General features: G+C 44.0%; 1 protein-coding gene across 4 annotated transcripts in view; it reads left to right on the forward strand.

Moving 5' to 3' along the window:
• Positions 1–18,138, forward strand: part of GRIN2B (glutamate ionotropic receptor NMDA type subunit 2B) — a 459,317-nt gene that overhangs the window by 381,314 nt on the left and 59,865 nt on the right. For all 4 annotated transcript variants that reach the window (XM_084766782.1, XM_084766784.1, XM_084766785.1 and 1 more), the window contains 4 exons: positions 10,347–10,549; positions 11,261–11,432; positions 11,844–11,997; positions 15,923–16,048. In XM_084766782.1, the coding sequence (XP_084622908.1) occupies positions 10,347–10,549; positions 11,261–11,432; positions 11,844–11,997; positions 15,923–16,048 (655 nt within the window). The remainder of the gene's footprint in view (positions 1–10,346; positions 10,550–11,260; positions 11,433–11,843; positions 11,998–15,922; positions 16,049–18,138) is intronic.

An 18,138-nucleotide genomic window follows, 5' to 3' on the forward strand; every position in this document is an offset into this window, starting at 1 on the left:
TCCACCCATGCACGTGTGCACCCACACATGGAAATGTGAATGCCTGTGTGCATACCACACACACATATAAACACACGGTCACTACCCCCAATGAAAGCAAGTTTTCTGTCTATGTTGTGAGCAACTGGCAATATAGCAATGTCTGTCTTTGGGGAATTAGCGATGATAAACTGACAATACTCCAGAGGAGCTGAGGGGCACTGAACTGGAACTCTGACAGTGATTATTGCAATATCGTCACATCTCTGTTGCTGGTGCTATCTGGAATGACCACAACTGACGCCTGGTACCTAAGGAATCAACACCTTTTGTTAGTGGTACCCGTTCCTATACCACCTTCATCTTCCAGGATTCCAGAGAAGATGTACTGGGATGAGGACTAGACAGCAAGGATCACATAGAGCTTGGTTGCCCACAGCAACAGTAGATATGGACAGCTGGGAGCCTGGGGTTCTCACGAGGAGGCAGCATCACCCAGGGGTGGCATCCAAACCCAGAGATATCACCTGAGGTCTGGGCAGGAATGGCCCAGTACATCTTCCTTCTGCATGTAAGCCCAGAGCCACCAGGCCTCAGCTTAGCAAATGACAAAGCAATAACAGGCTAAAGGCAGTCATGGATTAAATATAAATATGGAAATTATTTTCAAACACATTTTTCAAAGTCTAGATTCCTAAGCCTAGACGTGACTGGGTATGCAAATGACGGAGCGTCACGCTGTGCCTGTGGCCTTGTTAGATGCTCCCTGCAGCAGATCGTGTTGTTGTGCTTACAGCAGTTCACATGCAACTGAGGATGCCCAGGCCAAAGAAAAAGGGTCTCTGCTCTGTGAGACACCGTCCAGAGTGAGGTCTAGTGGAGGCTTGATGCAGAGACTGACATGCTGTTCCACCAGTCAGTGACTGACTGACAGCACACAGTATGAGGCAATCCAAGAGACAAGAACAAGGAAAGGATAGACATCTCACCTTGGAAGCACTGAAGGACCCACCCAGAAACAGGACCTTGCATATCAGAATAAAGCCCATGTTATAAATGATAGCCAAAGGCAGGGTTGAGTCTCGAAACCTGCTATGGAAGACAGAAATAATAAACAACCACTCTGGCCCCCTTTTCTTTTTGTCGAGTGAATGGCCATAGAAGTAGTCATGCTGGAGAAGGGCAGAGAAGAGGGCAGAACATTCTAGAAACATGAAAGAGTGTAGACCATGCTGGCAAAAGGTCTTAGCAGAGGGAAGACTGCATAATAGCAAACATCATATCTGCATCTCTGACATATACAGGATTTAAAAATGTGTAAAGGCAGAGAGATAAGCTTAAAGAAAGAAAAATGGAATATCTGGCTGGGCGCCGTGGCAAATGCCTGTGATCTCAGCACTTGTGAAAGTATCAGCGGGGTGATCAGAAGCTCAAGGCCAGACTGAGTTACATGAAACACCAACATCCCCCCCCACACACACACACGAGAGACACACACACAGAGAGAGAGAGGGACAGAGAGACAGGGATACAGAGAGAGACAGAGACAGAGACAGAGAGACAGAGAGATAGACAGAGACAGAGAGACGGGGACAGAGAGAGAGGGAGACAGAGGGGCAGACACACACGCACGCACACACACACACACACACACACACACACACACACACACACACAGACAGATAGACCAAAGACCATATTCTAACAGACACATTTCTAGAGGCAGGTCCCGTGGCTCACACCTGCAATCCTAGCCCTTGGGAGTCTGTGTCAAGAAGATTGGTGGTTTCATGAACCCCCCGGGGCTGCATAGTGAGGAAGGAGAGAGAGAGAGGGTAGGAAAAAAAGGAAGGGAGGGAGAAGGAAAGAAGGAAAATAATGAAAAAATTGAGGCATAGAAAAAAGACCCCTGCCTCCCCAAAGCCCAAAGAAGCATTTCCGGAATGTCTGCAGGATAAAGGACCCCTGTCAGACTGCACCAGGCCTCTTCCCCAGGCGTAGTAGATAAGGGAGAGAAACAGTGAAGTCGGAAATGGGGGAAGGATGTGACCAGAGGGTAAGAGGCTAATCCTGATGCCTGGCGAGTGCAGAAGAAGCAGGGGCGCTCCCTGTGAGTCAAGGAGATGGAAATTCTAGCAGTCAGATACCATTCCTCAGGGTGACAGGCGGTTCAGAGTGAGCAAAAGTTGGTGTTGGTGTCAACTGAGTGAAGCGGACACTTTCAGCCTCTGCTGATAACAGTGTCAACTGCTGCAAACTTCTGTGTTCTAACGACCACCAGAATATTAAAAAAGGAAAGTGTATGTTCTTCTTCTACTTTTTCACTGCTGGAAATAGCTGTCTTAAAAATACTGAGCAGGGTGTGCGTGCGTGCGTGCGTGCGTGCGTGCGTGCGTGCATGTGTGTGTGTGTGTGTGTGTGTGTGTCTGTGTGTCTGTGTGTGTATGTGTGTGTTAAATATCCTAAATGTTTACCCATAGGTATATAGTAGAATAAATCAAGGTACTGGCATTTTAATAAGAATCAAAGGGCTAGGGAGATGCCTCGGTCAGCCTCAGTCAATAAAATATTTGCCACAGAACTATGAAGACTGAAGTTTGGATCTTCAGCAGCGTAAGAAGAAGACAAGTGTGGCCCTGTGCATTTCTAATCCCAGCCTGGGGAGGCAGGGATGCCCGGATCCCTGGAGCTCACTGCATAGCCAGCGTCGTCTAACCAGGGAGCCCCCAGGACACAGCATGAGATGGTGTCTCAACAAAGAAAATGAGGATGAACTTAAAAAGATAGCTAATGTCAACATCGGATGTTCACACTCAAACGCATATGCACAATATTAGCACATACTATATCGCACACAGGCACACACACATGCACACATACCCGTGCACAAAGAGTTAGTTCTGCGGTGTATTCAGTTGGAAGTTTGTATGTATAAAGAAGCAAGAAAAGAAAGCAGCAGATGAATGGGTGCATGGCTGTCCAGTTTGAGAAACACACACACACACACACACACACACACACACACACACACACACGAACGCGCGCACACGTGCTGGCACATGCTCACATATATGATATGCCTTATTTGTGTATATATAGATATAATTGAATAATTAATGGGAAGTTATTTTGGATGGATGTGCGAAGTAGATGTCTAAATAAATGTTCATTTGTTACAAGGGGCAGAGGTCACTGGGACTGGATACAGAAAACTGAAAGAAAAAAAAAAAAGAAAGAAAATACTATTGTAGTTTCAAACGGTTAACATCCTAGAGTTCAGATGTATTACTGGGGGTGGGGCAGATAAGTAGTCCTTGTGTTCAGGGGTTCTCTGTTCGGGTCTCAGGCGTGCCTTGGGCCTGCAATCCGGAGCAAAGAAGCAAGGCTGAATCTGACACCTCTTTGAGAAGGAAGGAAACCCAGCGTTCAGCCACCTTGCAGAGGTTCTTCTCATTTGACAAGCTCGCTTGGAGAGATAATCCATAGCTTTAAAGTTCGCACTTAAAGAGCCAGTCATAGTCAGGGAAATAAGGGTTTCATGTGAGATCTGGATGTCATTTCAAGAAGAAGAGGAATAAAGAAAAAAAAAAAAGAAATGCTTTGATTTTTGAAAAACACCTTTGACACCTTAAGAGGTTCTAATAAGCTCTTTGTTCCAAGATTGTCTTTAAAAATGACTTTATGTGGCAACAGGAGAGCCAACCCGGGGAGACGAGTGTCCTTTGCTTATCTGTGTTAGGAAAGCCCTGTGTGCAGAGCCTGCCCTGTACCCTGTCCCTTCCCTCAGTGACGCTGCTGAGCACACTGCTTTGTATGTCTGCACTTCGTGCTGGAGGGATGGACAGGTTCCTGGCTTTCAGAGAGGACTGTGCTTCAGTTGATGTCTTCCTGTAAATGGCCTTAACTGGATGCTCAGCAGCGTAGCAGTAATGGCAGAGATCAGTTGGCGCGTTGGCAAAAGGGAGATTTTTGAAGTCTCAAGTCATCACAGGCTGGGTCTCCTAGAATCCTCACCAGCAGAATGTCAGGAGCCATGCCTCTGTGTGCCCTAGGTTAGTTGCCTCAGCTGGTACCAAAAAAAGACAAACCAAGAACCTTAAAGAAACAACTTCCGCCTTTTCCTGAGAAAATCAAATGATGGCATTTGTTTTGTTGTTTTGGTTTGGTTTTGGGTTTTGAGGGTTTTTGTTTGTTTGTTTGTTTGTTTGTTTCTCGCTTTAAAAGGTGTTCTGCATTCTTGGGAAATCTTCTTAACCCTGATTATGGGAGATAAAACTGACGTTTTCGTCGACAGATGTCGCTATTGAACGAGCTTGAAGTGATGATGTTTGTTTAGTGTCTCCTGCCAAGGGCTTTACAAACATTCTCATAGGTGTTTCTCAAGATTTTATTTCTTTCCTGATCATACTTTAATCCTGACTATAAACACTTCATTCAGCTTTTCACTTCAGATTTTCTCTGAAATAGCTCCCGCTAACTTTGTTTCTTACCACTCTCTCTGCATTCCCAGGACCTTTCAAGCTCCCTGGGAAGGCTTCTGAGTGTTTCCTTAGAGGCTAAGCCTCTCTGTTTTCAGCCTTCCCTTCACTTTCAACCATCCCCATTTGTAGTATTTTCACCACGTGCCTCTCCTGCTGAAGGAACAACTAACTGCTTGGCCCATGTTGCCTACCTAAATGCATCCCTTTATTTTTCATTTTAAGTCTTTATCATGTAAACTAACCTGCCCCACTCTAGAAAGAATGTGTGGTGGGGTTGAAGGTGTAGCTCATTGGTAGAGCAAAGTACTGAAAATGTGAAAGGCCTTGGGTTTGCTTCCCAGCACAGAAAATAAATAATTTAAGGTATTTATTTGAATTCATCCTCTGACATGAGTCGATGCATATAGAATTCTCTAGAAAGGTTTCTTCCTTCAGTCCTCCATCAATTTGTACCTTGGAGAAACAACTGGGAAAGAGAATATGGGTTTAGACAGGAGAGTCTATTGTACCAAAAACTCAGAAATTGCCCTTGTTTGAGAAAGTGGCTCATAGGAACACCTCCTCCGTGACTATTATCTGCAGGTAATGCTGTGAAAGCCTTCGTGCAGAGTGGGTCATGGGATCATGAAACTATGTGTGAGATACAAAAAGCAAGTCACCCATTTTCTGGATATGCAAAGCAAGGCTCTAAGAGTTTTTAGGCATTTGTTCTTGGTCACTGGACTCCTTAGGGACACATTTGGAACTTACTTTAGGAGGATAAGGCACCGACACAGCTTCAGAGAAAAACTAAAGAAGGAAGGAAACAGCAGTAAATAGAGGGCTTGGTTACTCTAGGCTGTGGGGAACTGGTGAGTGCTAACCACAAAGGAAGGGTAAACACAGGCACCCCTCCCCCCACCCCCTCCCCCTCCTCTGTAATAATAAACAACTTCACAGTGTCTATACTCGGCCCAAGCCACCAAAGCAATGCACTGAGCAATTTCTACATGGAAAGAGATGGGCGTAGATGACGTGTTTCTTGAGAGCCATAGAATTTGCATAGTAGTGACTTTTAGTACTTTAGGAAGAAGAGAATGAAGCTAGTCCAGAGTATGAAGACCTCTCCACTTTAGGACATTTATTTATTTATTTATTTATTTATTTATTTATCTATCTATCTGTTTGTTTGTTTTGGTTTTTCACAACAAGGTTTCTCTTTGTAGCCTTTGGCTGTCTTGTACTCCCTTTGTAGGCCAGGCTGGCCTTACACACACAGAGATCTGCCTGACTCTGCCTCTCCAAGTGCTGGGATTATAGGCATGTGCCACTGAGCCTAGCTATAATTTATTTTTTAAGGTCCAGCTTTAAAAGAGGTGGGGGAGCAGATCCTCTGTGAGGCTTTTCTATGACTTTCCCCAAAGCAATCACTTCAACTCTGAAGGCCAAAGTACTTATCAATACTTTCCATGGTGGCAATTGCCTAAGCTTCACTTGGTGTCAGTCTGTTTGGTCCCCTCTGGACTGTCCTTGGAGGGCATGCCTTACTCTTTCAATGTCAAAGAGCTGGGAGAGCATGGATGTTAGGAATTCGGCCAGCCAGTCTGCTTGTCTCGGAGTCCTGTGTTGGATGCGGCATTCACTTATCCTGCTTACTTTCCGAAGTCAGCAAGTCCTTTTGTAGAGTAAGATATGAGCATGGAGTATATCTCACAGGTTAGCTGTGATGACAAATGAGATTATTAGAGAGGTTCAGAGCTTGATACACATCCTCCCCCAATAAACATGATGTGGTCCTATGTCTCCTACATTCAATCCAGTGCTGGCCACATACTGGTGTGTAATTATCATTGAATTGAATCGACGTGGAATACAGATGTGATCCGGCTAGTCTGGGAAAGGTGCATGAGGCAAACTCTGTGAACAACTTCTTATTGGGGAAGTGAGAATGGCATATTTAATAAAAAGCCAGGAGATCATAGAATTATAGGATTAGAGCTGAGTTTCCCTGCGGGGGTATTGTGAACACAGAGCAGGGCGGGACCATCTGTGCCCTGCCTTCACCCTATGTGCTAGACACTGTACATCTATAAATATATCATCTGTTATTACAATAGCTTTTATAGACTGCCACTGATTGAAATATGTTCTTTCCAGAGAAGCTGATTTAAAAAAAAATATGAGCACTAGAGTTTTAGAATAAATACCATTGCATTTTATTCCATTTGGTTGAATCCATCATTCCAATTAATTTGCATCTCTTCCAAACTTGATTCAGCAATTTGTGTGATGTCATCTGTCCACACTGGGTTATTATTGTCTGCAATTTCTTGAACACGACTTCAGTTTTGTTCTTTAAAACACTATATAGGTCACTTCTAAGAACAGAGTCCCCCGACCTGTCACTAAAGACTTCTCTCTGCATTGGCATTGATTCATTAAGCAATCTTTGCTTTTCTTTTTGGATACAGATTTTAAACTTCTCAATCTGTCAAAGTATGCAGTAATCCATGTTTTAGTTCATCTTGTTCACAAGAATTTCAGGGGAAACTTTGCCAAAAAAGCTCTCTCCATAGCATCTCCTCTCACAGAGACATTAAGGCTGTCAGCAAGGAAAATGCCACTGTTTTCTTACAGTCTGTTCCTGGCTGACCTGTGTTGAGCATCCCTAAATCAAATGACTTTCTTTTCTGAGTCTCATGATCTATGGCACTGAAGTTAGGTAGATTGACATAGGCTAGGCTCACACATGAGGTTTGAACACTCAGGGAGACATTTGGGCATAGTGCTAAGGACAGGGAGAAGTTGTAGAGATTTTTGAATGGATACTGTATGACAAAGTCATTAGTTGGTGTGTGTGTGTGTGTGTGTGTGTGTGTGTGTGTGTGTGTGTGCTTATGTCAGTGCGTGAGCATGTGTACTTGTGTCTATGGAGGACATAAATGAACAGTGGATGCTTCCTTTATTTGTCTCCACCCTGTTTTAGAGAAAGGATCTTTGACTATATCTGGAGCTGTCTAATTAGGCAAGGCTGGCTGGCCAGTGAACTCTAGGGAGCCACCTGTGTCTGCTTCCCCAGAGCTGGGATTACAGATGCATGCTGGGAATCTGAATGCAGATCTTCATGTTTGTTCTGGGAGCATCCTACAGCTAATCAAGTCCACAGTGTTCAAAGTTGTGATTTAAGAAAGCCACCAGGAAGCTGTGTCTCCTGCAAACTCAGGGAACATCACGTGAGCACAGAAGTCCTGCAGGAGTCCAGGATCTGCTAGACCTCTCTGGTATAGGCTGTTTGCAAGAAGACAGAAGAATACACTTGTCTTTAAAAGAAAAAAAAAATGCCAAAAGACCTATTGAGGAAAGATGATAGGAGTAAAAAAATAAATAAAAATCAGCACTTTAAGGCCTGTCAATCTTTTACACATAATCAAACATGCACAGAATAACACTGCTTTGGCTCTGGAGTAAATATGTTTGCTTGGGAAATGAAGTGAATCAGTGGGCCTCAGGGACTGTTTCTCCTGTCCCCAAAGCTCCATCTGAGGGGGCGACTATCCCCACATGTCTGGGAAGTCATCTGAGGATAGTCTTAGCGGCACGAGGTGAATAGATATGCGAGGCTGGCTCGCCAACACGTCCCGAGGACTCTCCTTCCATTTTCTCTCCAGCATTCAGATGACTTGTACATGACACCACACCTGGCATTTAGCGAAGTGCTGACAAGCATTTGCCAATCAGCTGAGTCATCTCCCTAGACTCTGTTTTGCTCTGTGTGCATGTGTGTATGCAGTGTGCAGTATGCATGTCTCTGTGTGTGTGTGTTTGAGAGAGAGAGAGAGAGAGAGAGAGAGAGAGAGAGAGAGAGAGAGAGAGAGAGAGCATATTTTGATTAGGGGACTGTTGATATGTGGTAGGATATTCTCTCATGATGCTAGGCAGTAGCACTGAACCAGACCTCTCATGAGCCACAAGATCACACAGGCAAACAACCAACGTTTTACACTGCATTATGTTCCTACAGAGCTGTAATGCTCTGTAGGTCAAGTGTGTGCAATACATTTTTCATCTTATATTTTCAAGTTATGATTGACTTATTACATCATAATCCTGCCAGAGGTCATGGCACATCTGTACATATAAAGGAAAGAAAACAATTGGGTTCAATACTTGATTCTGAACCTAGAAGCAAAATAGCTTGGGGATTAAAAACAAAACAGCTAGCCCCAGCGTTCATGCCAGCAAAAAAACTGTGCAAGTGCCAAACAAAATAGTCTAGGACACAAAATCAATGCTCATGTTATAAAGATGTAATAAACAGGCGGTGGCTATGGGGGTCTAATTTGGCCATGGGAGTAAAGCGATCAGCTTTGTGGGATGAGCTGGAGGGCAGAACTAACCACACTTAAATGCAGACAAAGGCAAGAACCAAGATGTGAGAGAGTTTATGCTGTCAGCTTGAAAGTGAGGTTCTTCTGCCCATACTAGAAATCTCACTGATTTCTAGAGTTACATAAGCCAAATAATTTCACAGTCTTGGTCGCCAACCTGCCTTACTTTAGCTGCATGGAAGAAAGTGTAGGCTGCGAGGCTACCTGATTCCCTTGCGACAACTGAAGATGCTCAGCTATGGAAAATTAAAATCATTTCTTTACCCTTAAAATGAACTCATTTGTACCATGACAGTAAGAAACCAACAACAAAGGAATATATATGGACTCTACATAAGATCAGGGGTGATGGCAGCTGCCACAAGGCAGCTGAGCACATGTATTTCTTCCGGTGACTGACAACAAGTCTGCCACTTGTGATTCAGGCAATGCACACCTGTCACATTAACGATGGTGGCATAGTCTCTGTAGCCTCAGTAATGGTGTGTCCCAGTAATGGTGGCAGAGTCTCTGTGGCTCCAGTAATGATGTGTCCTAGCTATGGTAGCATAGTCTCTGTGGCCCCAGTAATGGTGTGTCCCAGTGATGGTGGCACAGTCTCTGTGGCCCCGGTAATGGTGTATCCTAGCTATGGTAGCATAGTCTCTGTGGCCCCAGTAATGGTATGTCCTAGCGACGGTGGCAGAGTCTCTGTGGCCACAAGTGGTATCTCACAGAGAGACCTGTTTCATCTCAGGATATCTTCTTAGTCCAACAGATGCAACTCTGCATTGACACATGCAATTGTCACTAGCCCAACCGCACTCCCTTCTCCAAGCAAGTAGTGTCTGTCTTCATTGGAACCAACGTTATCTTATTTCGAATCAGAGATCTGTAGGTGTCTGAACAATTCCCCAGTGAGCTTCTGTACAACTGAGAGCACTCTCAGCTAGCTCGTTGGCTACAGGCATTCTGTTATCTTCCCTAATACTCTTTGCTGATGTCAAGATTACGATTTGTATTATAGTTAAGTAAAACAAGCAGACCCCCACAGCCATGTGATCCAGAAAAGTCAAGAACGTCACAGCTTGTGATACAGGAACCATGAGGTTTAGGGGTGCCCCCACCATTGCAGTAAGTGAAGTAAGGTGACTGAGTGAAAGGGTTAGTCCTCTTGACAGCTGTTCTTAACCTGTGGGACATGTGACCCTTTTGGGGTCAAATGGCCCTTTCTCAGAATATTTACATTATAATCCCTAACAGTAGCAAACTTACAGTTGTGAAGTAGCAGTGAGAATAATTTCATGGCTTGGGGTCACCACAACATGAGGAACTGTACTAATGGGTTGCAGCATCAGGAAGGCAGAGAACCACTGTGTTAGATAAACATCATTTTATTCTTGGCGCGTGTTTTTAGAAAGCATCCTCCCCACTGTGTTTTTGAAGGAATTGTTTTGCTTCTGAGACGATTCCGAGAGGCCTGGGGGAGGCTAAGAGACTGTGGCTCACGGTTGCTGTTCTCTCTGCTCTCTCTGTGCAGGTGGGCAAATGGAAAGACAAGTCCCTGCAGATGAAATATTATGTGTGGCCCCGCATGTGTCCTGAGACGGAAGAGCAAGAGGACGACCATCTGAGCATCGTGACCTTGGAAGAGGCGCCGTTCGTCATCGTGGAAAGTGTGGACCCTCTCAGTGGAACCTGCATGAGGAATACGGTCCCTTGCCAGAAGCGCATCATCTCTGAGTATGACGCCTCCCTAGGTGGATGGTTCTAGGTGGCCTGGGCGAGAGTCAGATGTGCTGTCTGCTGGCCTGGAGCCAGGCGCCCTTGTGAAATTCTCAGCTGCTGCTGGGCTCTGGGACCAGTGGGAGCTTTGATCAGATGTGTGTGGCTTTATCTAAAACTCTGACGTGAGGGGATACCTGCTGAGTTAAGGTTCCTTTGAACCTGCCCAGCCTCAGTGACTGAGACCTCAAGTTCACTGAGTTTTCAGTTTCTGGGGATGTGGAAATGTTTTGAGAATTAGACCTATATTTGATTTATGCTATCAAAAGTTGGGGGTAGCAATACTCTTTGATGAGCATGGGAAGTGAAGCATCTTGAGGGGAGCCCGCAGAATATCTCAGGATCTGGAAGACAGTTTTGAATCCTAAATTCAGGTTTTGATTAGAACCATGAAATCAATGAAAAATTCATTAAACTGAATCTGTGGGATACATGCCATTTCCTCACCCATGTTATACTTCAAAGGAACATTGAAAATTGTGCTGTGATATGGCTCAGCATATTGAGATAATTAAAAATACCACAGTTCTAGGTCTGATTTCTTTCCTAACTTAGGAATAATCTGTTCTGTGTGGGTGAGGGTTGAGGTTGGAGTTTTAATGAAAAAGTAATTTTTTTTCCTTCTTGTACAAAGTTTTGTTTTGTTTGTTTGTTTCTTTAACTGGGTAGGAATAAAACAGACGAGGAACCAGGCTACATCAAAAAATGCTGCAAGGGGTTCTGTATTGATATCCTTAAGAAAATCTCTAAGTCTGTGAAGTTCACCTATGACCTTTACCTGGTGACCAATGGCAAACATGGAAAGAAAATCAATGGGACCTGGAACGGCATGATTGGTGAGGTCAGTACCAGGAGGCAAGGTCGTGACAAAGTCATTTCCACTGTGCGCTTATGCTTTGTTTAAACATGGTTAAAGGTTTATCTTGTGACTTTAACAAAATATACAGTAGTAACTAGAGGGTTGGGGAAAGAGAGGCTCTGCCAGTTACATGCTTGCCTCATAATCATGATGACCTGAGTTTGATCCCAGAACCCATGTGCTTACAATCCCAATGCCTGGAAGGCTTCCTTGTGCCTATGACTACCCAGTTTAGCTGAAGTGATGAGCCCCAGGCCAACAACAGACCCGTAGAGCAGGAGAATGGTGTTTTAGAGAATGGTATCCAAGTTGTTGCTGGGGCCATGAGAATTTCATTTGTGTGGACTTGCCTTCCAGAATGGTCTAACTGAAGCATTGTGCATTTCTCTTTAGGTGGTCATGAAGAGGGCTTACATGGCGGTGGGGTCACTAACTATCAATGAAGAGCGGTCAGAGGTGGTCGACTTTTCTGTGCCCTTCATAGAGACTGGCATCAGTGTCATGGTGTCACGCAGCAATGGGACTGTGTCACCTTCTGCCTTCTTAGGTAAATGACGTGTTTACTGATGACAGGAAATGGGCCCAAAGGACAAGTTGGAATGAGAAACAAGTGCAGGAAGTGGTTTGTTAAGGGCTCAATTCAGACAGGGAATTCATTTGGGAGTATTTATTACTTAAACACACACACCCACAAAAAAAAAGTAAGAACACCCAGAAATCGGGGAAGTATGATGCCCTACAAGGAAACACCACTGGAATGGTCATCAGGGCCCCATTTAGTCCCGTTGTCATCACTAAGTGTTCACTTGATCTTGAGCAAGTTTGCTCCATGCTGGAGGTCCATTTACCTCATCCACAGAGTGTAGCATCTTAATTAGTTGACTTCTGAGACTCCTTTCTGCTGTAATAATTTCTAAGTCTAGATATCTTCTGTCTTATTTACTGTTCTATTACTGTATGGAGACACCATGAGCAAGGCCACTCATATAAAAGAAAGTCTTTGATTGAGGATTTGCTTAAAAATTCAGAGGGTTAGTCTGTTAGCGTCCTGGCAGGAAGCAGGCACAGGGCACTAGCTGACAGCTATATATCCTGATCCATACCCAGCAGGCAGAGAGAGAAAGCCCCTGGGCCTAGTGTGGGCTTTTTAAACCTCAAAGCCCACCTCTAGCCCACTTCTCCAAAAAGGCCACACCTTCTCTAACAAGGCCACACCTCCTCCAACAAGGCCACACCTCCTCCAAAAAGGCCACATCTAATTCTTTCAGTTTATCAACTGGGGACTTAGCACACACATACATGAGTCTCATTCAAACCGCCACATCATCAAATAACCTATTCATTTTGTAATTATCTTCAAAAATTGACCTTAGGACTAACACACATAAAACTTTTGTTTTCACGTGACTTTTCTGAGATTTTGCCAGCCAGAGCTTGTTTGATGCTTCTGCCTACCCCCTTCTCACTGTCTTCCTCCAATATTCACCTTAATTTCCCCGCTTTCGAGCATCACTCAACTATAAACAGCATTAGATATGATTTAAGACTGAGTGATGAGGTCTTAGATGAGGTGTTTTGTGAGCTCATAACACATGCCATCTTCCCCCAGAGGCTATAGAGCCAAGGGTTGGAAAATAAAATGTCACCTTGAAAACAGAACATTGGGCTAGAAGACAGGAAGCCTCATCTACAAGCCTTTGGGCTATCATAATCACTCTGAGGAGAAGAACACTTTTAAAATGGGAATATTAGAAGAGACAATGACTAGTCTTTATCTAAACTCTGTATATGAGGAATTAATTTGATTAATATACTACAAAGTGGATTTATAGATTCTCTAAAACTTTCCTATAAGTTGCTTAAGTTTCTTAGCCAATCTTCCTATTCATGGTGAAGCAAATTCTGGCCCTACTGATTTACATGCACTGTTACTAGATTGTACACACTGAAGTATCCATCTTTGTCGCTTCTGGGTATAACTTATTTGCAAGCTTCCTTTATAAGGAAGACGGAAACATTATGAGACATAGAGTAGGTTCTAATCTCAATTCTATCTAGTTAGACCTGGAATTCTGGAAATGTTAAACAGAATATCTTCTTCCTGTGAGTGTCTGGAGAAGGAATGGCTCATTAATTATGAGAGAAACAGATGCCAACATTCGCTGACTACCAGCCATGTATGAATGCTTTGGTTATATGAAATCATTGATGTTGTTACTAGATCCATTGTTAGGCATGACATCTTGGGTGAGTTAAGCCTTTTCCAGGAGTTCTGTGATAAAGCAAGGTGTGGTTGTCATCGTAGCCTGTGTTCTAGCCCACTCTACAACCTGGAGCCATTGTGATGGACAGAGACAAATAAGCAACCTAATGCTGATGGCAGTGCTAGGCAAGGCTTCAGGGTATGCTCCATTCACAGTCTGACTGCCATTTTTTGAGTCTGAGCGTAGAAAGAACCTTTACTTTTTGTACTTAATTTTCTCCTCTGTAAAATAAATATAGCTACCCCATAATGAAAGACCCATTGAAAGGCTTATAAATAATGATATATGGAGAAGCCCTTTATGAATTGTAGAGATCAATAAAGATGTTTGGTACATTTGTTTGCAGAAAGTTGCCCCAAGGTAGAGGAGGTTGAGGAGGTGCTGGAGGGGTGGTAACACAGATGGGTAGCTTTCATTCAGTTCTTGGCCAATCATATGAAGGCATGAAGCCAGGGTGGGATTTTCACCAACTATAATCAAGGGTGGAGGAGGTTTTCCCCACACCAGAGGAAGCCGACTCAAATGTACCATGTAGGCTTGAGCCCCTGCTGCCACTGAAAGGCTTTGCATTTCACAGTTGGTGTGTTAAGCTCTGCAGCTTTGTAAAGGGTATTTTTAAGTTGATTAAGTGACCCAGGGCTTTTATAATCCCTTTGGAAATTCAATAATAAAGTAGGTTTCAGAGTGGGAAATATATTTTCTAATTTTCAGCCAATTCCCCCCCACCCCCTCAACTTCATCTTTATTAATGACTTGGAAGAAGGGGGAAACAGCATGTTAATTCACTTATTATGAGTTTACAATGTGATGTGACAGCTAAAAAGGCCAGAACTATTTTGGGGACACAATTGAGAGGCACTGTATCATGGGGCAGAATTATGATCATTCTTTCGTGTCTGAGGCATCATAGAGATGGCTTTTGGAATATAGTGTTCAGCAAATGAGTGCAACTAAGCTAAAGAGATTTAACTGAGCCAGACTAGACTTAGCAAATATGATGGAAGATACTAAAGAAAACATGCATAGGGGATTCTTGCTCTCTTGTCTAGCCTTAGCCCATCAGTACCATTCTTTAGCGATAAGAGACAGATTGGGGCTGCTTTGTGAGTCACAAACTATGCCTATTCCCCTGTTATCTGCAAAATCTCCACTATGGCAGACACTGATAGTCAACGTAGATAGTTTTGATTGTTGTTGTTGTTGTTGTTGTTGTTGTTGTTGTTGTTTGAGACAGGGTTTCTTTGTGTAGCTTTGGCTGTCCTAGAACTCTCTCTATAGACCAGGCTGGCCTCAAACTCACAGAGATTTGCTTGCCTCTGCTTCCCAAGTGCTGGTATTAAAAGTGTGCACCACCGCAGCCTGGTAGTTACTTTGTTTTGTTTTTTAAACTGGTTGACTTATATTCTCATATCTTTTTTTTTTCTTTTTGAGACAGGGTTTCTCTGTGTAGCCTTGGCTGTCCTAGACTCGCTTTGTAGACCAGGCTGGCCTCGAACTCACAGAGATCCGCCTGCCTCTGCCTCCCGAGTGCTGGGATTAAAGGCGTGAGCCACCATGCCCGGCATATTCTCATATCTTAATGACATCTAGTATGGTATCCCACAACAAGGTAGGCTGGAAAAGTAAACGCAGGCTGGATGGAGGACACTAGGAGTTGTGTGTGGCCACAAAAGTGAACGGGAATGGTTATCCCCTGTATGACAGTATTGCCGAGCTGATTCCACTCTAAAGCAATACCTACATTTATTTGTCAAGAATTTGTCCACAAGATCACAAGCACTCGGGAAGGCTTTTGAGTTTTCTCCTTCATGGTACGACTATGTTGATAAGGACATAAAGCAAGTCAGTTTAATATCATTTACTTGTGCCACGTCCACTCCTTCCAGAAGCATCGTTCATTGAAACATCCAGGAATGTTTCCAAGAGTGGCAGAAACTATCCCAATAAACCCAGAAAGGCTTGAGAGAGCATGATGGGGTCTTTATGTATTTGAAATAAAATGGTCTTTACACATCCAAGAGGAGAATGGGCTGCTTGAACATCTCTTATGTCTTCCTGAGTCAGCCCTGACTCTCTGAGGGCACACAGCGCACTTGTGGCTTTTGCTCCTCTTAAAACAGGTGTTTACATTTGGGCAGCTGGCTATGGAACTGACAAGCTGTTTGTTCTCTGATCTGACCCTGAGCTCTGTTTGGCTTTTCTTCCCAGAGCCATTCAGCGCTGACGTGTGGGTGATGATGTTTGTGATGCTGCTCATCGTCTCTGCTGTGGCTGTCTTTGTCTTTGAATACTTCAGCCCTGTGGGTTACAACAGGTGCCTAGCTGATGGCAGAGGTAAGGCTGCGTGGAACTCCTATTAACTCATCTTTCTCCCCTCTACTCTACAACGCAGAGCCATTATACCCATTAGCACTTCTGCCTGTCAGAGTAGCAGTGCCTTAGGAACATGCACTTAAAACATGTGCTAGATTCTCTGCGTCTTCTTTTGGTACATACACGAGCCCCCTGGATCCTGAAGAAGAATGACTGATAATAAAGATGGTTACACATGCATGGGTACTGGTTCCAGGGAACTTATTGGGAGAAATGTGAGGGGGGAAGTCATGCTTTTTCATACACACACAGTAAGCATGAGAAAAGTTAGACTGCCCTGAGGGTACATGAAGACTATTACGGCCATCGGAGCTTCCCATGGTTAAAGGGAGATACTGAGTTACAGAGTGTCCACAGCATGTGTCTCTGGCCTAGCATCTCTCCCAGGGAGTATGAAGGTGGCATGCTTAAAATAACGTGGACACAGAAGATCAGTTCTCACTTGTAGCTACTATAGAATGTCTTGTTTTCTGGATTGATGGGCATCAACATGGGCAAACTGGCCATATGTTTGAAGTATTTTTGACGTGTTTGGAAAGTTCATCAGACTTCTGAAGGAGTCGTGAGAATCTGGGTACATGAAGTTCCTCCAGAACTTTATAAGAGCCCCAGGATTAAAACTCTTCTAGAATTCTAGCTACTCTGGAATGTACCACCAAGAGGACAGATTCTTCATCTTAGAATAATATACATTTCATATAGGGTACTTAAAGGGCGCTTGGACCCAATCTACTGATTTACTAAACCTGGGATGAGGCTTAGATACAATATGTTTCAAAATAGCACTTATTTACCTTGGACATATTAGAATAACCAGATTCATTCTGTATCTGTTTAATAAGAACCTCTAGGGTGGTCAACAGGCAGCAATATTCAGTTAATATGCCAGTCATGCTTTGGTGGGATTCACAGTCCAAACTGCGAGCTATTGCTCATTCAGTGGACTTCCAAGTGCTGCCCTGCCTTGTATTTTGGTATATTTTCTGAGGTGGAGTTTTACATGTCGCTATAATATAGTGGGGCCAATGACTTCTCACTTATCTAAAGGCTAGCTTGAAGCAGAGACCTGTATTCCAACCTGAAGGTTCTAGTAAGTAAACCATCTGCGGTTCCCATAAGTGTAGACCAACATCAACATTGTTAAGAGCCAAAGGTACTGTAGACTGCCTGCTCACCCTGGGGAAAAAAAATAGAAACCAGAATATAAAAATTCAGCTTTACAAACACAGTACAAGAGCCCAGGATTGCTCATCTTACCTTATGATATTCTCTTTACAGAGGAACTCAACCCTGTCCCCACTAAGTCTCAAGTCTCCCTAGAGCAGTGCAGTTTGCAAAACTTCATAAACAACTTTCCACGTACATATCTGGTGCATCAACACAAGTCCACAGGTGCAGCTGTCTGTGCACACTTAGATAACAGGTTCAACCGGCACAGTCCCTGATGATGTAGTTGGCTGAGCGCATGTTATCAGGGTCACAGCAAACGTCCCAAGACCTTTGCTAATATGGTGGAAAGTGCGGTGGGCAGACATTTGTTTCTGCAGTGGAAGTGTGCACAAAGATCCTAATAACACACAAGGTCGTTCCCTCACCAAGCAGGGACACCAGACAAGTCATGCATCCTTGATGGATAGAGGCCTTAAGATCAGACGGAAGGACATCTGTCAAGAACAGCTACTTATTTTTTTATTCTAGATGTCCATGGCTAGGCCTGAGAGTCAATGGTCTCCTCTCTGGGTTTCCGTGTGCAGAATCCCACTGCTGCAGCATGCAGGTTGGGAAGGGTTGCGTTGGAGGGAGTAGGGCAGTCAAATCCATTGTAAAGACATCAGCTGCTAAGGGCTAGAAGCTAAAGGAAGCTTAGCTATGAGTACGTTCAGTCACCCAGCACTGGGAAAACTGAACATGGAAGTCTATGGCCATGGGAGGAAGGGGCCTCACATGATTCTTGCTGCTGTCTTGAAAGTTAAACTACTTCCTTGATAGGTAATGGTAACGTTTAAGCTAAGGGGGGTGGGGTGGGCAATGGGAACATATTGAAACAGTTG

The sequence above is a fragment of the Acomys minous genome (assembly GCF_964271855.1).
Source record: "Acomys minous genome assembly, chromosome: 17".
Lineage (NCBI taxonomy): Eukaryota > Metazoa > Chordata > Mammalia > Rodentia > Muridae > Acomys > Acomys minous.